The sequence below is a fragment of the Arachis stenosperma genome, chromosome 10 (assembly GCF_014773155.1).
Source record: "Arachis stenosperma cultivar V10309 chromosome 10, arast.V10309.gnm1.PFL2, whole genome shotgun sequence".
NCBI classification, from domain to species: Eukaryota; Viridiplantae; Streptophyta; class Magnoliopsida; order Fabales; family Fabaceae; genus Arachis; species Arachis stenosperma.
In genome coordinates this window covers 3,237,974-3,253,771 of record NC_080386.1, presented here as the reverse complement: position 1 = coordinate 3,253,771, position 15,798 = coordinate 3,237,974, and the positions used below count along the sequence as shown (strand labels likewise).

The 15,798-nt window shown below is 34.3% G+C and overlaps 1 protein-coding gene across 1 annotated transcript; it reads left to right on the top strand.

The window, feature by feature from the left end:
* The first annotated feature begins 13,687 nt into the window (after positions 1 to 13,687).
* Positions 13,688 to 14,918, top strand: LOC130957653 (uncharacterized). Its single transcript, XM_057884503.1, has one exon. It carries the CDS (start codon positions 13,836 to 13,838, stop codon positions 14,661 to 14,663), a length of 828 nt encoding a protein of 275 aa, XP_057740486.1. The 5' UTR covers positions 13,688 to 13,835; the 3' UTR covers positions 14,664 to 14,918.
* The last annotated feature ends 880 nt before the right edge of the window (positions 14,919 to 15,798 follow it).

Below are 15,798 nucleotides of genomic sequence, written 5' to 3'. Positions count from 1 at the left end.
AACAAGAAATGGAATCCGTTGGAAAACATGCAGCTAATTTGCTTTCTTTTTAATTTGGTTTCGGACCAAGCTTGGAAATATTCATCAAAATTAATGTTAAGCTTGGTAGCAATAAAATTTAATCTGGCCCAATTAATAACATTTGCTTTCCTGATGAATTTTTTGGATCAAGCATTGAACAAAAAGGAAAGTTTTCTTTGGGCTTATAGTAACAAGATTTATTCTGGCCCAACTTCTATTATAGCCATTCAGCCATAATGTGGGAAACATTAAATAAGGCTGATTGCAAGTTTTTTTATTTTGGGCTGCTGCACTTCATTTATTTTCGGCCCAATTAAATCCTGCATCACAAAATTATTAATTAACACATGTTTATTGAAAATCATGTTAATAATTTTGTAATTGATTATTTCAATAATGTTTGTTCATCACAAATGTTAATTTGGAGTTTTCCAAACTCATCAATCTCCCCCTTGATGACAAACATTATTAAAATTAAAATGGAAAGAAATTTTAAAATTGAGTAAGGAATACTCCCTTTGAATTTGAATTTCTCCCTTTCTCAATGTCACATGGCTCCCCCTTAATGTATGCTATTTTACCAAGGGAGGCATAAACCTATAACATTTTAATCAAGTCTCAAACGACAATGTTATTTAGCATATTTATTCATGATGCTAAATGCTTGATCTATGAGCAGTTTACATTGATAATCAAAACTTATTTGACATCATAAACTTATTTTCTGCTCAATGCACACAACATAATCAAACAGAAATAATTTTTGCTGTTCAAATTGATTTTAAAAAAATATTTTTCAGCAAATCAGAGCAATCATAGTTATGGTAGGAAAAATATTTTTCAAGTAAGATATAATCTTTCCAAACACAGCAACTATTTTCATTAAAAATTAAGAGAACTGCCAAAAATAAATCCAACATAAAGCATTTTATCAAGGTAATTCAAATGTATCATAAACACAGTAAACACATTTTACCAAGATAAAAATCAAATGATGGCAGCAATGTATTCAAAGCAATATTCAGAGCAGATGCATCAATCAAAACATGATCACAATTAAAACAGATACTTCAATCAAGCATCAATCCTCTTTAACACGAGTGATCATGAATTCTCAAGAGAGAATTTCAACCCCTGTTTTCCAATTTCAATTTTTTTATTTTTCTCCCCCTTTTGTCATCAAAGGGTCACCTGCAAACAGTTTTGATATAGCAAGCAAAATATTCAAAATATAGTCAAACACAGCAGAGTATCACAGGGTATCTCAGAATCATAAGAGTATCTAACCCAACAAAATAAAGTACCAGATTGAGCCTACATAAGCAAATATTCTAAAACTTAAGACAGAGAATTAATCATCAGACAGATTGAGATCAGAATCTCCTTCATCATCTTTATTATCAACTCCCAAGTCATTCTCCAAGTTTTCCAGCATTAGACCTACTCTATATTTGCATCTCATCCATGCTTTTTCAGTTTCATATGCCAATTTACGTGCAGCCTTATGAGATTGCACCATAACTTCTGACATATTTGAAAATTCTGTGAGAATTTCTTTGATGGACTTGGCGGTCTTGGAGGACTCAGGTCTGCCCTCAAACTCGCTTTTTGAAGCCATGGATTTCTTGCTTTTGGTTCTTTTCACTGCTCCGCCTCCTTTGACCATTGACACTTTATTCTCTACTTTCTCATTCAAAAGGTCAACTTTAAAGAATTCAAAGATACTAGTTAAGAACATACCATATGGCAGATTTTCCTTTTTGGTGCTTCTTACCGAGTTCCACATATGGCAGATCATAATATAACCAAAAGAAATGGGAGTAGATGTAACGAGTGCAAATAAGATGAGTGAGTCAGAATATGTTACTCTGTTGTGAGATCCACTTTGAGGAGTGAGGATGTGTGTGATGATCCTGTGAAGCAATGAATTGGTGGAGCCTAAAGCCTTGTGAGTAGGAATATTTCCATCCAAGTCTGAGAGATTCTCACATATGTGCTGAAGAACCACGGTATGAGTGACGCCGATTTGTGAGTCCCATCGTTCGGCCATGTATGCTTTCGGTCCTTCATCTTTGTAGCCCAAGGCAGTTCCAATGGTAGCAGCGTCAAGAGTAATGTGAACTCTTTTCACATATGAATGGATGGTGCCATCAATAAGACGCATGTTGGCGTAGAACTCACGGACCAGACCTGGATAAACTGGTTTCTGGATTTGAAGCAGAGGAGTCCATTGAAGCAGTTCGAAGAGTGGGGAGACATTTACTCCCTTGTTTGCGAGATTCTCAAGGTTGACAAGGTACGTCAAACAGAGATGACGCTTTTGTATGACCTCCTTGTGAAATTAATAGGAAGTGCAAGAGTTGAATCTTGCAGGATCGAAGTGGGAGTGATTCTTGGCAAATTTATTTTTGAACTCCAGGGATTCCAGATTGGCCGGTCCCATGGTGTTGTTTAAAGCGAAGCCCTTTGATTTCTGACCACTCTTCCCAGGTGTGGCCTTCTTCGGTGATGGTGGTGGTGATGTGATGGGTGAAGTGTGAGATGATTTTTCCTCAACACTTGGCTCCTTGTTTTTGCCTCGGCCTAAACTTTTTTGGGCAATCACCTTCTTTCTCATGGTGGAAGTGCGTTTGGATGGTGGTGAAGGAGAAGATGAAGATGTAGAATGAATGTAGATATGAGTGTGGGTTTGTGGAGAGGGAGTTTTCTGAGAAAGCCGAATGCGTTCACTTTTTCTAGAGGCCGTTTTCTTCTTCATGATGAAGAGAAGATATGGAGATGGAAGAAGCAGAAAAGACCGAAGAGTGTGGAGAGTGGAGAGAGGTTAGTGGTGCATTAAATGGTGATTGGAAAGGGAAGTTAATGATCAACATAGCGCGGTTATTAACCAAGGGTTTTGAAAAAAGGTGGTTTCCTAGAATCAAGGGATTACATGGAGAGAGGGATTTGATTTGACAATAACCACTTCCAATAGGATTTGAAATGACAACAAGAAGATTTTGATCATCATAAAATGAGGGATCAATAAAAAAGTCAAGGTAGGGTCAAATAAGATTTTGTGGGGCCCATGAGAAACAAAGTCTGCGCAGCCTCCCCCTTAATTATAGCTTTTCCAACATGCTTGAAATTTATCTCGTCCATTCCTACGAGATACAACTGAGCAGAGTTAGAATTTCACAGATTTTCAACAAAACTTAGATCAAACATTCCCAAGCTCTTTCTTAGATAACAGAATCTGTCTTCACAGAGGGATTTTATAAAAATGTCAGCAAGTTGATCTTCAGATTTAACAAATTGAATATCAATAGTACCCTTTTGCACATGTTCTCTAATAAAATGATATTTGATTTCAATGTGCTTTGTTCTTGAGTGCAAAACAGAATTTTTTGAAATATTTATTGCACTCATGTTATCACAAAATAGTGTTATACTATTGATTTTAATTTGTAATCTTCCAACTGTGTTTTTAACCATATCAATTGTGAACAACAAGCAGATGCGGATATATATTCAGCTTCAGCTGTGGATAGAGCAACTGTGGCTTGTTTTTTGCTTGACCACATGTTGAGTGAGCTTCCAAGGAAACAGCACATGCCGGAGGTACTTCTTCTATCCACTCTATCCCCTACATAATCTGCATCACAAAACCCTACTGCACAAAAATCATCAGATTTTGGATACCACAATCCATAATCACATGTTCCCTTAATATATCTAATGATGCATTTAACAGCTGATAGATGGGATTCTTTTGGGTGAGATTGAAATCTTGAACATACACCCACACTTTGAACAATATTCGGTCTAGAGGAGGTAAGATACATTAATGAACCAATCATTCCCCTATACCGTGTTTCATCCACATCTTTGCCATCATCATCTTTTTCAAGTTTATTGTTTGGATGCATTGGTGTTCCCATTGGTTTAGAATTTTCTAGGCCAAACTTTTTGATAAGTTCTTTTGCATACTTTCCTTAGTGAATAAAAGTACCACTAGGAGTTTGTTTAATTTGGAGGCCAAGAAAGAAAGTAAGCTCTCCCATTAAACTCATCTCAAACTCGCTAGTCATGAGTTTTCCAAACTCTTCACACAAGGACTCATTGGCCGAACCAAACACAATGTCATCCACATAAACTTGAACTAGAAGAATATTATCATTAGATGCTTTAATAAATAAAGTTGTGTCCGTGGTACCCCTTTGAAATTGATTTTCTAATAGGAAGGCACTAAGCCTTTCATACCAAGCTCTTGGAGCTTGCCTAAGGCCATAAAGAGCCTTTGAAAGTTTGAAAACATGATTTGAAAAATCTTTATGTTCAAAACCGGGGGTTGGGCCACATACACTTCTATATCAATAAAGCCATTAAGGAAAGCACATTTGACATCCATTTGAAACATTTTGAAACCCTTATGGGCAGCATAGGCAAGAAACAACCTAATTGCTTCCATTCTAGCTACCGGAGCAAAAGACTCATCAAAATCTATTCCCTCTTCTTGATCGTAACCTTGGGCCACTAATCTAGCCTTGTTACGAACAACTTGTCCATCCTCACCAAGTTTATTTTTAAACACCCACTTAGTACCCGTAACTTTCTTACCATCCGGATGAGGTACTAAAGTCCAAACATCATTCTTGTCAAATTGAGCAAGCTCCTCTTCCATGGCCTTGACCCATGATGGGTCTTCAAGAGCTTCTTTCACATTATTGGGCTCCATTTGTGACAAAAATGCAAAGTTGCTTAGTTTGGATTGTCTTTTGGTTGAGGATCTTGTTGTTATTCCTTGGGAGGGATCACCGATTATGAAGTCATGAAGATAACCCCTCATAGACTTCCATTCTCTAGGATTCCTTTGTGGTGTTAAGCTTTGATGAGTTTCTGTTGGTCTCACTGTTTCAGTTTCTCGTGCTGGCTCAGGAGACAAAATGAAAATGTCTCCTCCAATCTGATGAGACAATTCTGGACTGGCAGATTCTTCAATTTGGGCAGACTTAGGATTTTCTTTGCTTGTTCTAACTCCTTCACAATTTGAATCACTCTCTATCACAATACTGGAAATTAAGTTAGAATCACAAAAAGTAACATGTATGGATTCCTCTAAGGTTCTATGTTCTTTAAGGTAAATTCTATAGGCTTTGCTAGTGGTGGAATATCTAACAAACATTCCTTCATAAGATTTTGGATCAAACTTACCAAGATTTTCTTTGTTGTTAAGCACAAAACATTTGCATCCAAAAACATGAAAGTACTTAAGATTTGGAGGGGTTCCTTTCCATAGCTCATAAGGAGTTCTTTTCAACCCTTTTCTAATTATTGTTCTATTCAAAATATAACATGCTGTATTTACAGCTTCAGCCCATAGAAATTTAAGAACTTCATTTTCACATAACATAGCCCTAGTCATTTCTTGAAGGCTTCTATTCCTTTTTTCAACAATCCCATTTTGTTGAGGTGTTCTAGGGCATGAAAAATTATGAGAAATTCCAAAGTCATCACAGAATTTTTCAAAATCTTGGTTTTCAAATTCTTTTCCGTGATCACTTCTCAAATGAGCTACTTTTAAATATTTTTCATTTTGAATTTTCTTGCAAAGGGTTGAGAAAGCATGGAAAGTATCATTTTTATGAGCAAGAAAAAGTACCCAACCAAATCTAGAGTAATCATCTACCACTACCAAACCATAGTGTTTACCTCCTAGACTTTGTGTTCTAGTTGGACCAAAAAGATCAATGTGTAACATCTCTAATGGCCTTTTGGTTGAAATTCCATCTTTTGGTTTAAAAGAAGATTTTACTTGTTTGCCTAATTGACAAGCATCACAAGTAAGATCCTTATCAAATTTAATTTTAGGAATTCTTCTAACCAGATTTTTTTTCACTAGCTTAGAAATTTGGTACATGCTAGCATGACCCAAATTTCTATGCCATAGCCATTTTTTAGATTCAAGAGATGTAAAACATGTTACATTTTGTTCTTTCAAGTCCTCAAGAGTTAATCCATACACATTGTTGCATCTCTTAGCTTCAAAAAGAATATCCCCAATTTTTTCACAAACAACCAAGCACACAAATTTTCTAAAAATTACTTCAAATTCTAAATCACACAATTGACTTACACTAAGTAAATTATGCTTCAAACCATTGACAAGAAGAACACCATTTATACAAGATGAAAAGTTTTTACCAACTTTTCCAACAGCCACTATCTTTCCTTTTCCATCATCACCGAAAGTGACAAGTCCTCCATCATATTCATCAAACTTTATGAAGAAGGTTGTCTTTCCGGTCATATGCCTAGAGCATCCGCTGTCCATATACCACATATTTTCTTTCCTTTTGGATGCTAAGCATACCTACAAAATAAGCTCAAGTGACCTTAGGTATCCAAATTTTCTTGGATCCTTTCACGTTAAACCATCTCTTATGTCCCAAATTATTGTAATAAAAAACAACCTTGTAAACTTTATCACCAATCATTCTTTCACCAAAGAAACATTGAACGGAAAAATGACCACTTCGGTTATACAATTTACAAAACCTTGGAGTTGCTGTTTTGTTATAGTAGGTGGGATCTTGAAACCTTGTGTCATTGGATGAAGAAGCTTTATCTTTAAAGGAAGGTTTCTTATCAGATTTATAAAATCCCAAACCAGCTTTATCAAAGAGTGGTTTTTGACTAGCCAAAATTTGATTTAGATTTTCAGAACTTTGAGCAAATTTAGCTAAGTCATTTTCAAGATTTTTAACCTTTTCCAGCAACTCTTCACTTTCTTTAAAACAGTTTACATATGCAACTACCGAGTGATCACTTTCACAACTTCTAAGTTGGGCTTTCAACTGCTTATTTTCTTCCACAAGTTCACAGGCAGTTTCGGCCTCCCTTAGCTTTTCTTTGAGAAAATCATTTTTAGCTTTAAGAATGAAAATTTGTTGTTCAAGATCTTGATTATCAGTCAGAAAACATCTTATTTTTTTAGAAAGGTGATCTATCATAAGATGAAGGTCTTCAGTGTCAGGGTTTTGAAAAAATACCTGATCTACATGATTTGCCATGAGACAAGGCTGTGACTTAGTCTCAGATTCTTTATCTCTGTCCGAGTCATTTTCTAAGTCTTCCCATGATGTCATCAGACCCTTCTTCTTTCCTCCTTTTTTCTTCTCCTCCCTTTTTAACTTGGGACAATCAGATTTGTAATGCCCCATTTTCTTGCAGTTGAAACAAGTCACTTTGCTAAGGTCTTTCTTCATTTTTCTTGAGCTGCCGCCTTTGCCTTTGAACTTCATCATTTTCCTGAATTTTTTGGCAAACAACACAAATTCATTTTCAGATGAGTTATCACTGGATTCATCATCCAGAGGGTTAGTAACAGAAGAAAATGCAATTCTTTTCTTTTTTGACTCCTTTTTTAAATAAGTGTTTTCAAAAGCAAGAAGGTTTCCTCTCAAATCATCAAGTGTCATGGAATCAAGATTACTACTCTCAGAAATAATTAAAGCTTTTGTTTCCCACTCTTTAGTGAGACATCTCAGCACTCTTCTCACAAGCACAGAATCAGAATGTGTTACTCCCATAGCATCCAAGCCAACAGTGATGGTGTTGAACCGTTTGAACAGTTCATCAATGGATTCTCCTTCCTTCATTGTAAACATTTCATACTCCCTGTTTAACATGTCTATTCGAGTCTTCTTTACAATGGTGGTTCCTTCATGAGTGATTTGTAATTTATCCCAGATTTCCTTTGCCATTGTGCATCGTGATACCCGTCAGTACTCCTCGAAGCTGATAGCACAGTTGAGTAGATTTATGGCCTTGACATTTAGCTCCACTTTCTTCCTATCTTCCTCTGTCCATCTTGCTTCTGGTTTAAAAGTGACTACTCCTTCAGCACTAGTGTTAGTAGAAAATTGTGGTCCTTCTAGGATGATCTTCCAAAGCCCGTAGTCTACTGCTTGCACAAAGATCTTCATTCTCTCCTTCCAATAGGTATAGTTTTTCCCATTGAAATGAGGCGGTCTGTTGCTTGATTGTCCTTCTGTGAGATTGTATGATACCAGATTTGAGCCACTGCTTTCTGTCATGAGGATCTTTTCTCCAAGCTGCAAAGCTTGATCTCTTTGAGACCAAACTCTGATACCAATTGATGGTTTCAATGGCTAAGAGAAGGGGGGGTTGAATCTTAGCCCCCTTTTTCTTGATTATACTTTCTGGTTTTTGAAGAGACTTTTCTGTTTTTGTCTCGTCCCTAGCCACGAGACTTTTTACTTTTGTCTCGTCACTTGGCACGAGACATTTTTTATTTTATCTCCTGTCCAGCAGAAACAGAAATGAAGAAGTAGAGAGAGAGAAAGAAGATTACACCCAAATATATCCTGGTTCAGCTGCTAAGTGCAATGCAGCCTACATCCAGTCTCCATCACAACAATGATGAAATTTCACTATAATCATCCAGATTACAAATTGTAAAGTGCTAACCCAACTTACAAGGGGATTCCCACAGAATCATGAAACACAACATAGATGAACAAAGGAACTCTAAAACATCTATGGCTTTTTATTTTAATTTTGCACTCTCTGCCTTTTTCCGCTCTATGGCTTTTTCTTACAAACCTCACTGTTTGTCTTTTTCCATGAGACTCAAGACATGACAAAATTAAACAGAAAAATTACAAAACAGAATACATTGAAGGAGAAGAAAATCTGTAAGCTTAGGTAGCTATGAGACTTCTGTGCCTTGCACTCTCACTTTCTTTCCTTGAATCAAACCGTGACTGTTCACCCCTTTTATAGAGAAGTGAAGCCTTCACAGTTGAAACACAAAACCGAGCTTAGCTTCTTTTCCTTCAAAACAGATCCGGTTCGGCCACACAGAGAGAAGAGGTAACTCGTGCAAAATCCAACATGCAAGCACCTCTAGTTCTTCCTTGGTCATCACACTTCATCAATCCGGGCGCTCCATCCTTGGCTTGCTCTCCAAGATGGATTTCTGGCCCTTGATACTTCATGATGATGATGACTTCATCTGCTCCAATCTCTGCCTCTTCCATCACTTCGCCACTCTAGCTACTTCCTGTGGTGGTTGAGCAGAATCAGAGACAAGTCATGCCTCCAAGAATCTCCTCCTTGCTGGCCGAATCTCTTTCTTTTTTTTTGAGTATGAAGGATCCGAGATTACCTCACCAAATCTTACAACTTTTTGGTGATAATCTCAGACACAGCATACTTTTCTTTTGTTATGTTTTATTGCCATCATTAGCTTGATGGTCTTGATGCAAGTAGCTTCTTCTTCCTTTTGGTAGCCGAGCTTAGCTTCCATTGTTTTCTGGACAATAACCGAAGGAGAAGAAGGAAAGAGATGAGAGAGAATGTGAAGTTAAAGTAAAAGCAATTAATTGAAATGAAACAAATTGCTGGATTGCTTTTACTTCCCTTGCTTTGAGTGGCGTGCTGCATTGATCATAATGATTTCCATCAAATCAAAGTCAAGTTCTCTCTCATGTTTCCAATGCTAGCATATTAAGTTTTGAAATCCATCCTTAACAAGAAATGGAATCCGTTGGAAAACATGCAGCTAATTTGCTTTCTTTTTAATTTGGTTTCGGACCAAGCTTGGAAATATTCATCAAAATTAATGTTAAGCTTGGTAGCAATAAAATTTAATCTGGCCCAATTAATAACATTTGCTTTCCTGATGAATTTTTTGGATCAAGCATTGAACAAAAAGGAAAGTTTTCTTTGGGCTTATAGTAACAAGATTTATTCTGGCCCAACTTCTATTATAGCCATTCAGCCATAATGTGGGAAACATTAAATAAGGCTGATTGCAAGTTTTTTTATTTTGGGCTGCTGCACTTTATTTATTTTCGGCCCAATTAAAACCTGCATCACAAAATTATTAATTAATACATGTTTATTGAAAATCATGTTAATAATTTTGTAATTGATTATTTTAATAATGTTTCTTCATCACAAATGTTAATTTGGAGTTTTCAAAACTAAAGTATATATAATAGTATAATACAAGAGGTAGTTACTTAGCTTTCTTAAGTGTTATGTTTCGGGTGCAATTATACCTATATGTATACGACAGATTTCATAACGAACTTCCTTTCTATCGAAATCTGAACTCAAAGAATTGATTATCTCTAATAACTTAAAACACACAAAAAAAAGGAATATTAAATATATAATTATAATATATAAAGTGATATAAACTATAAAATAATATGAATTAAATAAAATTTAAAATCATTTAAATTTTCGTTCCACGTGTTCAGCTACAATTATCCTCTGACTTCTTTAAAAAAAAAATTATATTGTACAACAACAATATATGAATTAGGTTTGCTTATATTTGTACATGTCTTTTTTTATTTGTTTTATATTATTTTTTTATTTTTAGAATTTATTAAAAATCAAACTCTTAATCTTTTGGATATAGAATTAATACTATATTATAAAATTATTCATTCCAAAAGTTTAAATTAATAAAAAAAGATAATGTTAATAATTATATTTCTAACACTTAAATTAAGTAGCTATATAAAAAAATTATCTACCTTTGGCTGAATCTATAAAATTTATGATCGGTCTTATACACTCACGAGTAGGGTTAGAAGTGAGTCGAGTTATACCAAACTCAAACTTGACTCACGAAAGTTGAGTTTGACTCACGGCTTAACTCATTAATAATTGAACTCATTTCTTAAGTTTAAATTTGGCTCATTGAAAGATCATGAGCCGATTCGAGCTCACGAACTATCTTAAATAACAGGAACATAATCTATAATTCTATATTAATAAATTCTAACTTATATATATTAAAAAATACTAATTTTATATGTTGTGTTGTATCTATTAATTATAAATTTTTTATTTATATCCTATATCAAAATTATATAAAAAATAATTATAAAATTTTAAATAAGAATATTAAATATATGTGTACTAATAATTTAATATATATATATTCAAACCAGCTCATGAACTAATGAGCTGAGCTTATTCAAACTTAAACTCGGCTAATTTATTTTATGAGCTCAATTTTAGATTTAAGTTCAACTCATAAGCTCATTCAACTTATCGAGCTATTAACGAGTGGAGTTTAAATTGATTTGAGTTAACTTGGCTCACTTCTTACCTTATTCACAAGAAGAAATATATATAATTTGTCCATCATTTTCTATTTTTTCAGCCTTAAGAGGTGATCCATGAATGACAATGTGAGGCCAAAAAAGAAAGAATGATTACAGCAAAGGAATTGCAGACACTAACGAGTTATGAGTTATGAGTAGGGGCCTCTCACCTCTGCCTCTCTCATTGATGCCTTCAAAGACAAAGACAATGACTACATATCACCTACTTTCAACTCTGTCCGCTATGTTTTTATTGTTCACTCTTGCAATGCCACATGTCCATTAATAATGCGCTTTTAACACTTAGTTTTCAAATACTCACTCCATCAACCTTCTTATGTTAGTTTAGTTGCTGCTATAACCTGGGTTTATATTCTAATAAACAAAATATCCAATAATTCGAAAGTATGTCCAGTTTATAATGGATAGCAAAAACTATCAAAAGTATCCATAAAATTTACAAACGCTTATAAAAATACTCATAAATTAAAAAAATTAATGATGTATCCGTAGAAGATGGATTTCGTATGAGAAAAGTATCTAAATCTTAAATTTTTTAATAAAATTTTCAAACTATCATCACTCTCAACCTCAACTCACTTTTTCAACCTTTCATAACTCAATTTGTACCTTTAAAACCTTTGTCATGGAATCCAAAACTACTCCTACAATAGACCAGGCCAAAATCAATAGTGGTGGTGGTGGTAGAGGATTTCGACCGATTCCTAACAAATAAATTTAGTATGATGAGCTCTTTTTTATTTTTTTTTTGCCAATCCATTCACACAAAGAAAGCCCTCAAATTAAGAAAAAAAAGGAAAAAACAAATGAAACGATTAAAATTGTTCCTTTATGATTCTTTCTCTGATTTTTCATCGGTATTGATTGATTCTTTTGTTAATTTCGGTGTTATTATCCAAAATTTTCACCATAAAAGGTTCATTTCATCTGTTGTAGGAGTAGTTTTGGACTCCATGACAAGTTTTAAAGGTGCATGTTGAGTTATGGAAGATTAAAAAAGTGAGTTGAGGTTGAGGGTGAGAATAGTTTAAAAATTTTATTAAAAAAATCAACAAAAAATTAGGATTTAGATACTTTTGTCATATGGCACTCATCTTCCCTAGGTACATCGTTAATTTCCTTAATTTATGGATATTTTTATCAACGTTCGTAAATTTTATGGGTACTTTTAATAGTTTTTTCTAATGGATAATATATTACCATAGAAAATGGAGTTTTAATAAAGAGTGGAAATTATTTTTTAATTAAAAACTTGTCTCTTCAATAAAATTTACTTTTCACCAAAAGAAAAATTCCCTTCTATAATATGGTAAGTGAAAGTTCGAAGCTTCTGACATAGTAAAAGATAAAGAACTATTCTTCATCCACATTGTATTTTTTATTTTTTACCTTGTAATGGCGGGATGGGGTCCATAAAAAAAGTACAATAAACAAAAGATTAATGTTGAAAACTACTATTCCTGAACATACATCAAACTATACTTCTTCTGAAAATTAATTTGTGCCAAACATAAACTATAATTAAAGTTTGTCTAACTTTTTCTTTATATATATTGATAACTGTTAAACCTAATTTAAAAAGAAAAATTGTCTAACGACAGTCAACAATTTAGTTATAGTGTTAGGCCACATGGGCCTCAAAATTTTCTTTCTTTGTTTTGTTTAGGCGTACATGTTACTTTAGTAAGAAGCGATAAAAGGGGCGAGACCGACCGAAAATTTTTTAACAAATAAAAAAAAATATATTTTGTGAATTAGTTTGATGCCAATAGACATTATATTCTCTAATAATTATAAAATTATAAATCGATTTTTATTCACTCTCATATTTATTTAATTCAATTCTTACAATCAGTTGACAGTAAGTCACATGTTGATATGTTAAGTATTGTATTGTAGCTGTCTCTTTTGTAATATAAACAAATTGCGATAAGAATGAAGAAGAATGTGAGTACGGTAATGATGATTTCAGAGAAAAACTGAAGCAAATTAAGAGTATTGGTAAAGAATAAGGAGTTGAAGAGGGAGGAGGTGGCGACAGAAAGAGAATAAAAAAAATGAAGGAAAAATCACGTTGGACTATTAAAAGATTAATGAAAGGATTTGTTCGTATATTAGAGTAAACATGTTATCTGACATATCAATGTGTGACATGCTGTTAATCGATTGTAAGAATTAAATTGAATAAATAAAAAAATAAATAAAATTGATTTATATTTTTATAATTGTTAAAAAAAATGAATTTTTTTAATTTTTTAATAATTAAAAAATAAAATATAATTTTTTATTATTAATTTTTTAAATGAGATAATAAATATAAAAAATAATAAAAAATTAAAAATCATATTTTATATTTTTAATTTTTTTTAACAATGGAGAGAATCTATTCTGCCCTAAAAAAATACAATTTCTATCAAATAAATGGTGAGAGAGGGGGAAGAAATTTTACTCTCAGTATTAAATGTTAAGTTGTGTAGGCACCGAAGTGCTTGCGTGACTGTTGGAGATCTTACAATAAATGGGATATCCTTGAACCTTTCCAACTCCAACTCTGTTGTAATCAAAATCTACCATTTTGGTCACAACCCATCCACACTCTATCAACCTTCATGTCTCTCATTTCTTCTTCATAATCCCAAACAACCACCAACTTCATTAGCTATGGGTTGCTGTGTCAGTACAGAAACTAACAGATCTTCACACTCACAACCACCAAGATCCACCATTTCCCGAGCACCACCACCTCCTCTCATTGACGAAGAGACCGTCAAAGAAGTCCTCTCAGAGACACCCAAATGGAACCCACCACCAACCTTCTCCAAATTCCAACCCCAACAACCCCACAAGCCCAAAGCCTTCCATACAGAGATCAAGAATTACGACGACGACGATGCTGATGCATTATTTGCAACAATGGCCACCACCAAACCCCAAGAGATCTCCCAACTCACTGAGGAAGTTTGCAGCTTGAGCGAGAGTGTCTCCACCACAACCTTCAACGAAGAAGAAACGCGCCAAAGGGTAGTAAACAGATCACCCGCCAGAACGCAGAAAAATCGTTCCTTTTCCGGTGACTTCGCCGCCAGGACGGTCGGGAAGTCTCCGGTCAGGAGGTCGGAGCAGTCTCCGGCGAGGAGGAATGGTGGGTCGGTGAGGCTTGTTCAGAGCAAGGACCAAATGGGGAACGGATTATCGAGGAACCAGACTCACCGCCGTGACGCCGGCGAGAATTCCTGCCGGCGTTCTAGGTCTCCGGCAACCCGAACCGACAACGGAGCAACTAGATCTGTCGTGGGTCGGAGCCCATCTAAGAGGAGAGGAACAAATCAGTCCCCTGCAAGGGTGAGGCAGGCCCCTGCACCGGCAGTTGAGAGTGGTGACCGGAAAATGGATAATCCGGCCATGGAGGAGGGAAAGTGGTCATCTTCAGCTAATAATGAGTCTCTGGAAAACCCTCTTGTGTCATTGGAATGCTTCATCTTTCTCTAGTTATGCCCAAACTGCAATGGCGGTTGCGGTGGTTATGGGCGGTGCCACCACTTTTAGTGTCAGATTATAGTACTATTAGTAATTATTAGCAAGTCATAATTTCATGTACCTTCCTTGATTAGTGTTTGGACTTTTGGAGATGATGAAATTTGGGTGTAAATATTTGAAGTCAAGGTCAATTGTAGGACCCAATTATAGGATATCAGAGTTAATTAGAGCTGCCTTGTCCCAAATCCCAACCTGAGCCCTTTGCATTTGAGGAATTATATGAGAATATACATAATTGTCTGCTAAGTAATTTTTTGTCAAATAATAATTACTAGTAAAAATCCATATTTAGTTGTTTTTGTGTGTGTGAAGTTAATTATAAAATTGATAATGGTATTATTAAATAATAATTTAGTTAAATTTATTAAATTATTTAATAAATTTTAATTATAATTATTTTTTATCATCAACTATTAATTATATATAAAAATTATATGTAAATTTTTATTATAATTATGAGTTTTTAATCCAATTCTTAAAGAAGAAATGAAGTATGCTCATTTTATTCTTCACTAATGGAAATTATAATCCATGTTACAAATTATAAACAATAAATGTTTGATACTTTTTTTTTTTATATGGAAGTAAAAGTAGTGATATACTTTAATATTATAATTTTTGTTATATTTTAAAAGTGCGAAAGATAGACAAATAGTAGGGTTCGATTTCTATACTTTAAATTTTTTAATTTTTTTAATATAAATCTCTCGATCCCATTTCTGTACTTTCACAAATTTTTCGATCTGATTTCACAAATCTCTCAAACCAATTTTTATATCCTTACAAATCGGACGGTACAGTGCGGTCTAATTTTTGTTTATCTAATTAAATGATTTCACATTTAAAAATAACATCCTATCAATCTATATTTTAAAAAAATACCGTTTTTACTCCAATATCAAAAACAAAAAATCTGTAAATGTTTTGCATGTTAGAGTTAGTAAAATTGATATTTGTTTTTCCTACCTGCACTTGTCTGCTTCGTCCACTGCAAGTGGGTTGCTTCTATGGCAGGGTTAGGAAAGATTGCATTCCTGGCATATATGATTCAGTCTCTAGACTGTAGCAGTAAATTAAGCACCTACCG

Coding starts and splice junctions, on each gene's coding strand:
- LOC130957653 (XM_057884503.1), top strand. CDS start 13,836: ATGGGTTGCTGTGTCAGTACAGAAACTAACAGATCTTCACACTCACAA.